The sequence below is a fragment of the Pipra filicauda genome, unplaced genomic scaffold (genome assembly GCF_003945595.2).
Source record: "Pipra filicauda isolate LSUMZ 115617 unplaced genomic scaffold, ASM394559v2 scaffold3_size10097308_pilon, whole genome shotgun sequence".
Classification (NCBI taxonomy): Eukaryota; Metazoa; Chordata; class Aves; order Passeriformes; family Pipridae; genus Pipra; species Pipra filicauda.
Window position 1 is genome coordinate 623,307 of NW_024104532.1, and position 10,488 is coordinate 633,794.

At 42.0% G+C, this 10,488-nt stretch overlaps 1 protein-coding gene across 1 annotated transcript; it reads left to right on the forward strand.

The window, feature by feature from the left end:
* Positions 1-34: 34 nt before the first annotated feature.
* Positions 35-8,177, forward strand: MRPL22 (mitochondrial ribosomal protein L22; the record flags this gene model as incomplete). The annotated part of the gene is made up of 7 exons (XM_027718834.2): positions 35-125; positions 651-696; positions 2,394-2,529; positions 3,684-3,749; positions 4,262-4,339; positions 5,170-5,239; positions 6,442-8,177. Coding segments are annotated over 7 exons (699 nt in total), but the record flags the coding sequence as incomplete, so codon positions are not given.
* Positions 8,178-10,488: the final 2,311 nt, after the last annotated feature.

Here is a 10,488-nt window from a genome sequence, read left to right on the forward strand (position 1 = left end):
GCCCCGGGCGCTGCCGCCGAGCACCGTCGCAAACTGTCGCAAACCCCGCGCCTCTCTGCCCCCGCCCGGCGCGCTGCCGCAAAGCGCGGCCGGGAAGATGGCGGCGCGCTGGGCGCTGGGCGTGGGTGAGGCGGCTGTCGGGGGGACGCGGCGCTGCTGGGGGGGGCTCTCCCCTCAGAGGAGGGCACCGAGGTGGTCAGAGGGGTGGAGCATCTCCCGTGAGGAAAGGCTGAGGGAGTTGGGGTTGTTCAGCCTGGAGAAGAGAAGCTTCGGGGCGGCCTGGTTGTGGCCTTCCAAGGAGTGCCAGAAGGAGCGGGCGGGGAAGATGGGGAGAGACTGTTTACAAGGACATGTAGTGACAGGACGAGGGGGAATGGCTTTACACTGACGGAAAGTAGGTTTAGATAGGACATTAGGAAAAAAGTCTTCCCTGTGAGGGTGGTGAGGCCCTGGCACAGGTTGCCCAGAGAAGCTGTGGCTGCCCCATCCCTGGAAGTGTCCAAGGCCAGGTTGGACGGGGCTTGGAGCAACCTGGGCTAGTGGGAGGTGTCTCTGGTTTGAACAAGGTGATCTTCAAGGTCTCTTCCAACTCAACCATTCTGTGATTCCGTGGTTGTGCTTATTCCTCGCTCTCTGCTCCCCCCTTTCAGGCGGTTCCTGGGCGCGGGGTCTGCTCAGCTGGGCGCGGCCGGAGAGGTGAGTGTGGTTCTGCTGCCCCCCTGCCATCCCCAGACAGTGGGACATGGGCAGCCCTACCCGGGGGGTACCTGGGGCTCTACCCTTTCTCTGCCTTTCCCCCCTGCCCCGGGGCTGTGGGAACAGGTCACTCTCTGCCCCTGTGGTGTCTTTCTATGTACTGAGATGTTGTGCCATGATAGAGGTGTCTTCCAGATTTCCTCTGACCTTGTGGTGCAGGTCACAGTAACAATGTACCTGTTGCTCCCCCCTGTGCTGTCCTCAGCCACTGCTTTTCTGTAGTTACTGAATTTCCCTCTCAGTCTGGAGGGATCACAGGCTGTGCTGTGGGAGCAGTGGTACTGCTGTATCCCTGACTTCAGAGGGAAGGCTGGTGTGGATCCTCCAAGTGCAGAGCTTTGGTCTCTGCTAGAGCCTGTGTAGTTAAATTGCAGAGACCTGTGTCACCAGAGGAAGAAGAAATAGGTTTATGTTGCCCTTACTTTGCTTTCTTGCAGTTGGACAGAGTTATCTGCTCATTATTTTACTAAATTCTTGTTTGTGTGTCCCACTTGCTGCTTGTGGATGGTTCCTTCTAGCATTCCTTCAGCGTTTTTCCGTCCTGTTCCCCTCACGCCTATATAATGTATTTTGTTTGTTGTTTGTCGCAGTTTTCTCTTGCTTGCAATGTGTTTGTGTCCCTTCCTAAAGTTAGGATAGTTTTGCTCTTCACATGAGGCTGGATTACTTTAAGATAGAGGGAATGTGACGTTCCTTAAATTGTCAGATATATTAATGTGCTCTCTGAGGGCAGGAAGGGAATGCTTAGTTCGTTCCTGCTCAATTCGTTAAACTACAGAATGATATTCATGTGCTTGTCAAAAATTGTCCTGTACTAATCCATGATATTCTCCCTGATGATGATGACTTGTTGCCTTGTTCAGTGACATTTTTAGGTATTAATCAAATAAACCAAAACGTAGGGATGTACAATGTCCTCTTGAAACTAATCAGCATGTTTTGTTTGCCAGTTATTTTTAAGATGCTTTGCACAGTTTGCCACCCACATGAAGCTATTCAAGGCTTAGTAAAACTCACAATATCTGGTATTGAACTTGCAGTTGGGAGTGGCTGCCCAGTGCTGCTTTATTTAGGCAGCAGGGGGGCAAAAGGTAGCTTGGTTTTTCAGGTTCTGAGATGAGCAGACTGACTGAAGACTGATTTTTTTCGCTGTCAGCTTGTCCTATATTGACTTGATTGCATTTTGGAAGTAGTTCAGAACATCTCTCCTTTCAGATTTCAGAATGTTTATAAATTTCTAATGCTTTGAGATACTCAGCCCCTTGAAAAACTAGAAATTTTTATTGCTAAAAATGTTGTTGGTAAGAGTTAAATAAGTATTGGTAGGTCTTGGAAAAGATATAAACAGAGGTGACTGTGCCTTTGTGGGATGATTCAGGAGCACTAAATGTGGAGTCTTGTGCTGTACCAGTGTCACTGATGGTTCGTGGTTTGCTTTGGGAAGTCTGGGGTTTCTTGTTGAATTAAAAAGCCCTTCCAACATAAACTATAATACACTGTAATAGTTTGATTTTATGAGTATGAAAATGTGTCGATTCTCGTTATCAACACAGGCAAGTTCACAATTTTCCAGCTAAACTGGGCAGGGAAAAAGAACTGTTGTGTTCAGCAGCTGAGGCTGTGGTCTCGTCTTGCAGGTGGCTGCCATCCTGTAGCTTTTTCCCTCTGTCATGCATCCACACAAGCACATCTCTGCAGAAGACTGGGAAGTGGGAGAAAAAGAACAGGATTGTTTACCCTCCACAGCTGCCTGGAGAACCCCGCAGACCAGCTGTAAGGATGCACCTGGGAATGTCCTTACCTGTGTGTGGTTAGCAATTTCTGAGCAGATTGTCACTGGCTCTGGGTGACTGTACAAGGCAATAGTTTTATAGCTTATTTGTTGATTATTTCAGTATATTATCTTTGTAACTTGGAAGTTGCAGGTAAATGCAAGTGGAAGCAAGGCTCTGAAGTTGCATAGGAAGAGAATGTTGTGTATTTGATAACTGAAAGGACCAATTAGTGTTGCTTTCACTACAGCTCAGCTTGGGAGGATTTTAGGTTAACTCTTCAGTATTTACTCGCTGTCAAGAACTGATATTTTTGAATTCCATTTTTGTAATTTTTCTCCATTGGGAATTGATGTGTTGTGGCCTCTGTTAGACACACTGCTCAGCAAAGTAAAGTGTTTGCATGTCAAAAGAAAAGAGATTTTTTGGGGCATGTACTTTTGTGGGCCATGAGCATTCATTGATTGCCCCTGTGACCATTAAGCCATAGGATGTAGAAATCCCTGGTGTGGCCTGTGCTGACTGATGCAATGTGGGTGAAAATGCAGCTATCGACTGACTCGCTTATTAAATCAGTTTATTACCCGTTTATAAAGAATGCCACTGCTTTCAAATTTGTATTGATGTTAAATGCTACTAACTACTGTTGGTCCCTGTCAGTAATAATGTTGAATGGGTCTGTGGAGGCAGCTCTTCATGCCAATCAAACTTGAAAGCCTCTTCTCTTCTGAAGTGGTAATTAAGTTCATTCTGGTAATATTGTTTAGTTGCTCTCCCACTAAGTTGACTTGACAGCAGAATAGTATTTTTAAAACTGAATGGGCACTTCAATCTTTGCTTCTAAAGGTGGGGAGGATGAGAGAAAAAGATGATGAGAAATCTTCTGATTATCCTTTTCAGGGACTTCTATTTATGAGCAGATTGTCATAAAATTGCATTAAACTTTTCTGTGTGCCAGTAACTTTTTTTTAATACTTTCAAATATCAAAGTTTCAAATCTCAAAGCTGTGCCTGATCCAGTGTGCTCATGGTATAGTAGGGAGAACCATGCTTATTTTATTCTTAGTAAGAAAATTGTGGAGCGGGCATGGATGGTCCATTCTTGTTTTCACAGGAAAATTACTGATCCTGGTAACTTTTGTTTTTTGCACCCAGGTAATATATCACTGTCGGAGAGACATAAAGTACAGCAAAGATAAGATGTGGTATCTGGCAAAACTGGTAAGCAAAGAGTACTTTGTACTGTGTTTGTTAGAATGCAAAATTTGATTGTGTTTGCCTTAACGGCCTCATTTGGCCACAATCCAATCAGGCTCTTCAATACTGAGTCCTTGGGATGAGCCTGGATCTGGACAGGGAGCAGCTGTTTGTGGTTTGGTTTAGCTGCTTTATCCCAGTGTGCTCTCTCAGGTGTACCCAGGATCATGCACAGATTATGCACTGTGGAAGAATTTCCGTGTTGAATTCTGCCTTGTAGTAGATGGCAAGAGGAATTTTGAAAGATAGTAATGGACTGTTTTTTTCTTTAAGGAAAAAATAATTTAATGTTTTGTCAAGATTTATTCAATATTTAGCTCAGACTTTCTGTGTGTAAGATATTGAAGAAGTGGTAATTAAGGAAACTAAAGTATTTTTGGTTTTCATAATGGCAATGTAAGTCAAGTAATGTCTTCTGAATAAGAGAAGGGAAATAGTTGTAATTGCTGGAGTTAATTTTAACGCTTTGATTGCAGATAAAAGGAATGACCATTGATCAGGCTCTTGCTCAATTGGAATTTAGTGACAAAAAGGGAGCAAAAGTGATCAAAGAGGTATGTAGTAGTATTCTTTGACACTTCTACTTTCAAGAAAACTTTAAAATCAATACCTGTCACCTGAAGTTTGAAGATGTTTCTGTAGGGTCTTATGTTTCGAGTAAGCCTGTTGAGAACACATTCAAACAACATATTTTTGTTACAGTCATGTCATATTGTGACTTATAAATATGTTTGGGTCAGTTGTGCTGGCTGTGTTCATTTGTCATGATGATAAATTACATGTGGGTGCCCTCTGCAACAGTGCTTGGTGTTAAGTTCCTGGTAAATGATGCAGAATCCTGGTCTCTAATGGCTGTTACATCTGTGTGCTTTGGTTCTTTAAGAGGTGAAGGATATTAGCAAGGAAAGGCCTGTAAAGGCACAAAGGCTTTTGATACACTGTAGTTGTTAGGATTCTCAAATTACTCATTTTCTTGGCTGAAGCATTGTTTTCTGGCATAATAATGGCAAAGATGTGTCCTGTATGAGCTGAAAATGTTGAATGACCCAAGTTCATTTTGCCCACCTTAGAATTTGTTTCTAGTCTGATGTCTAGTTAGACAAAGGTCTGTAGATGGAAGGCTGACAAATGCTGATGGGAACCATCGTTTCCACTCCCTTTCCTCCCCAAAAATGTAATAAAATTCTCCTGAGGCTATTTCAGTCTGTATGCAAGGAACATCCTTATGTAAAAGATGCTTGTCTTTTAACAGTTTTTATCTCTATAAAATACTTTTTCTATAACTGACTTAAACTTTCAATTTCTTCCATGTTATCTAGAGATAAGAAATAGCATTGCTTGAATTCCTACTCAAGTATTTCCATTTCTTTTCCTTTTGTTACAGGTTCTGTTGGAAGCACAGGACTTGGCCGTAAGAAAGCACAACGTGGAATTCAAATCGAATTTACATATAGGTACATTTTTTTTTAATTTAGTGCAGGAAAATGTCATCCTACCCTATCCTGCCCTATGAAAAAGTTTTATCCTTAATAAGTTTTTCTGGCTTCAAATCAGCAGAAATGAACAGAGGGCAGTTTCTGCTGAACTTATCTTTACCAAAACACGAAAGGCACGTGCTTGCAACACAGCTGAAGTTAGTAGTGGTTTTTGAGCCTTTAGCCATCACTTTGCTGCAGTTGGTGCCTGACTGGTGGTGTTCTGGCATCTGCCAGATGCATCATTTTTAAGATGCATTCATCTGAGAGTGGAATTTCTGCTCCTTTTGTGAACAGAAGGTCCTGAAGAGGAAGATGCTTGACATGAATATGAAAGCAAACCGTTACTACTTTTTAATGTTGCCAGTGAACAGAGATGCTGGAGGCTTTGTCTGTGGCTGGTACAGCTAGATTTGCAGGATCAGAATTAAACTTCTGTCAGAAATTGTATACAAGTAAATGAGTATTGACAGAAAACTTCTTAGTAAAAAGATGTAGTTGTTTACAGGATAAGCTTGGAATAACTACAGCACTTTTTAGCCCAGAAAAATGTTAGACAAATGTTTACTTGTAGGTGTTTTTAGGCCCAAAGTTATTACTTCCCATTTTGTCTAATGTGGCGTAAATTTTACTAAACAGACCTTATAAGCTTAAAGTCACCTGGACTGTAGAGCAAATTTGATTAGAATTCTTTGGAGCATTCCAGGCCTCTGCCATAAGAAGGTTCAGCTGCTAGTGCAGGACTGGATGTGTAGATAATGAAAATACCTGTGATATATGCAATAAGGGGAGAAAATGAAGTCTGTAAGACTTCTACAGGAATTCACGAGGCAAACTACTGAAAATCAGTGATATTAATATCACCTTCAGAAGAGCTATATAATTTAGTAAGTGTTCAGTCTAGCTTCCTTTGGATTTGCCCTTTCCTACATATTTATCTTGTGTGCATGGTTTCTAAATTCACCTTTTTTGTGCTCCTGAGGAGTGTTAATTCAGCTCACGGGGCCCTCTGTATCACTGATCTGCTGAATGTAACAGAAGAAAGATGGGGGAGAGAATCCTGAGTAGAATTAACTTTCCAGAAGCAGCCACAAACATACGCTGGCAAGACAGGTGTTTCTGTTGCAGCTGTGTGGCAGTTCATCCTCAACTCAACAGGCCTTCTCTGCTTTCTCCTTCAGCTGAGTCCCTGACGGGCAGAGGCCGCTACGTGAAGCACATTCGTTACCATGCCAAGGGCATGTTTGCCTTCATGAAAATCAACAGGTGCCACTACTTTGTGAAGCTGATGGAAGGTCCTCCTCCCCCTCCAGAGCCACCAAGGACTGGCTTTGACCAGGCAAAAGAATATGTGCAGCAGCTGCGAAACAGAACCCTTGTTCATACGCTCTGACAGACTGTTGTGACTGTATAGGTATCCTCTTGTTTGACAATGTAATTGTATAAAAGAATAATTAAAATAATGCTTTAGTTATATCTTTGGTGCTGCTGGAGCTGGATGATGTGAGAATGATCATAGGGTTTTTTCTTATTTGTCAAGCCATAGGCATGGAAAAATTTTGGAGCAGCAGATGTTATTTGCAACACAGCATTCAAACTCGACCCTGGACTATCAAATCTAGAACATACGATGCTGTTATAAAGCTTGTAGTGAACTGAAGTTCACACAGGTGTCTCTGTTATGTATGGTGGGGGCTCTGATGGTAAAAATATGTGCTTGACAGTCAAATTGCAAGATCAGACTTGGACTAAAAGTACTAAAATTTCTTAAAGTAGCTACAGCATTGGAACAAAAAAAGCAACAATAATATTTAAGAATACAGACATCGATTTATGGTTTATCTGGGATGTAATACTTTCCTTACAGCTATTATTGTGCCTCTCCGGCAATGTGTATGGGAGTGGGGAATAAAAAACCAATCCTTTAAGGTTCAGGTTTTGGCAGTCAGTAGGTGGCAGTGTTTAGTTTTTCAGAGAGGAAGCGGCAGCAAAAACTTAACAGGGCGTTGAAACTCTGTTCTGGATTCTGCCCTTGGCATTAATAGTCTGATATGTGCATGGAGTTCAGGCTGCTTTCTGTGGAAACTCAGTGTGGGTAATAGGCACAATATGGAGAAAACCTTGTTTTGTTGAAGAGTGAACTAATTATTCTGCGCTGTCTGGAAACAAATTGCTTTGTAATGTTGGGGAAAGTAACACTCTGTGGACATAATATGAAATGGCTTGTTGCATATACAAATCAGGCTTTCAGTTCTATGAAAACAATCCCATTTTTATCATTATTTCTTCGAAGAGAAAAAGACTGAGACCAGAACGGGGAATCTCATTTCACTCAGTCAAATTTTTAACTTCAGATGGCCAGAGTTCATGAACATCACCATAAAAAGAGAACGAGCAATTGCTTGTTCATGCAAATGTCTGATATTTAGACTTTTCCATTCTGGGAACATCAGTATGGGAGATAGATTGCTTACCTCATCTGGGTCTTTTTACAACACCAGCCCATGGTAGCCTTTCTTACATGTTTTTACTTGGATCAGTACTTGAATGATGGTTGAGAGCAGCTTCTGTAAGGAAACAAATTATCTTTATTGTCCTAACGAAGGTGGCATACGGGTGTTTCTTTTGGCTACCAAAGAAAGGTTCTCATGATGTTAAAGAGTATTGGGGATGGTGAAGTTACACAAGAGGTCCATGCAGAGCTCAGTCCTGTTAATGGGTGCCTGTTTGCAGTCTGGATTTCTGCAGTGCACTTTCAGACACATTACTTGCTGTTAAAGCCACGATTTAGTAACTTGTCTGAAAGGTGTGTTCTGATAAAACTCTCTATCTCTGCAGTCCCTGATGTGTGTTTGAAGAACTGTTTCTGTTGTACTGTGATAAACAGCTGTGCTTTGCTCTGCCAGCTGCCCTTAAACTCTTCTGTCATGCTGAATCTCTTACAAGTTGTAGCAAAGTTGAGTCATTTAATCTTTTTGGGGATCAGCGGTCCGGGAGAAGACTAAAGAATTGCAAAGTAATTCAAGTTTATTAAGCACTCACACACATTACACTTACATACATATAAATTTCTAAACCCTGGCTTCTAGGTGTTTTATTCCAGTACCTATTTCTCCTGCATGCTGTAGATTTTGCTTTGGATCCTTTTTGAACCTCCAGAGAAGGCTATATCCTTAGAGATAGCATTGCTCTGGTTATGAATCTACAGAGAGGGAGAGAAGTGAGAATACGACTGATGTCTTTTCCAGCTTCTTTGTGATGCAGCAGATGGCCCTGAAACTCCTTTAAACAAACAGACCTGGGGCTTTCAAATATTTTCAGTCAAAAGGTATGGCTTTTGCTTGTCATTCTTGTTTTCTTCCTCAAGATAGTAAGTGGGAAAACTCCTTTTTGACATGCTTTTAGTCTTCTTATTCCTGAGTAGCCTTTTCTGCCATCTTAAAGATGCATAACCCAGAGTGGATCTTTATGGTATTGGCTAAGGAAGCTCTAAGGGTGTGTTTGTAACAGGGGAGTTGGGTGAGGTGAGGGGCTTGAACTGGCTTGGTTCCTGCTTTTCCTTGGTAGGATGGTAAGAGTGAAGTGGTTTCTGTGATAGTTGCATCAAAACACTGATAAGGGAACCTGCCTGAGATGTAGTGATAAAGCTTTTTACTGGCAAATTCTACATATACATAAAATTTGAGGGGTTTGATTCTACTGTACTTTCTTGGTAATTAGTACATCTGCACTTTAGTTTGGTATCTGATATGGATTCAGACACAAAATTCCATGCTAACTGCAACAAGGTTTTAGCAAAACATCATTTATTACTGTGACCTCTGATAAAAGAGTGTTCTTTAATGAGAAGGGACGGGAAGGAGAAACACCAAGGCCTCTACTTGGTGCTGATTTCATGAGTAACATCTGGGGGCACTGTAAACTCACCACTTGTGTATGTGCTGATGTTACAAAAACTGGAGAAGAAGCAAGTAAGTGTGAAGGTGCAGTGAGGCTTCAGGGAAATCTGAGGAGAGCAGAACTGTGAGCTGTGCTCAGCAATGTGAGATTTAATTGAGAAAAACTTCCAAACCTGCTGTTGGGCTTGTTCATAAACATTTTAAAGTATCCACTGAGAAAGTAGAAGTACTTCTGTCAAGTCAGCCTGATGTGTTTTTGGATGTGTGTGGTTTGTTTGTTTGCTTTTTCTTCCTTTTTAAAACTCCTAGGCACTTATTAAGGAGGTAGTTCATCAAAAACAGAGTAAGGAAAGGCTCATGAATATAGTTATAAAGTTCATCAGCCTCTTTTAAAATGTGGAAGATAAATGACAGTGTGATAGACAATGACTGGACAGCTGGGTGGGTACCTCTGGCTCTGGTCAGGTCTGTCCTGGGAATTGCTGTGGTTGAGGTGTTGGGGCTTGGGGGGTACCTGGGCACTGACAGTGTGTTCTGCCCAGTGCTCCAGCTGTGTTGCTGTACCTGGTATGGACTTGACACGACCAAGGCCATTCAGTGGAAATTGTGTGATTACCTGATGCACAAACAGGAGCTGTGTCACAGCACTGCTGCTCCTGCTTGGGAAACCAGTCACTGGAGTGAAGGAACAATAGGAGTTGCTGCTCTCTGCCAGTCCCTATGAAAATCCACTGTTGGGATGCCGGGAAGTCGTTTACAAACAGTATTATCCTTTAAATAGTAATAAGGTTACCCCTAATGTCCTCCATGGACCATAGAAGCAGTGTGACATTCCTCAGCATATGAGCTACAGTCCTCCTGCTAGAAAGGCTAGTTCAGGCTCTTCAAAGAACAAGCCTTTTTGCTGAATGACATCTATCCACTGCTATATATCCAGTTGCACTTCAGCTGTGTAATTTAAAATAATTAAAAATTAAACAAAATAAGAGACTGTAATAGCAGAAATAATCGCACAGGCTGCTGTTTGCTGGAACCTTACCTAGGCAAAATTACTTGAAAGGAGGGGAAAGTTTCAGGAACTGACTTTTGAATACTTAGACTGAAGTAAGGAGCAAGATATCTTCTGGGAATAGTCAGCAAACGCAGAGCTCATTTTGTATTTGCTCTATAACATCAACACTGTCTTCGTGTTTCAAGGAAGTTGTATGCTGGTATGGAGGGCAGGCTGCCATTGAAGGGAACAAACCAAGGAGAGTGTAACTTTACCTTGGGCAAATTAGATGTTCACCTCAGAGTATTAGCTGAGGAAATTAATCTGAAAGTCTGTAA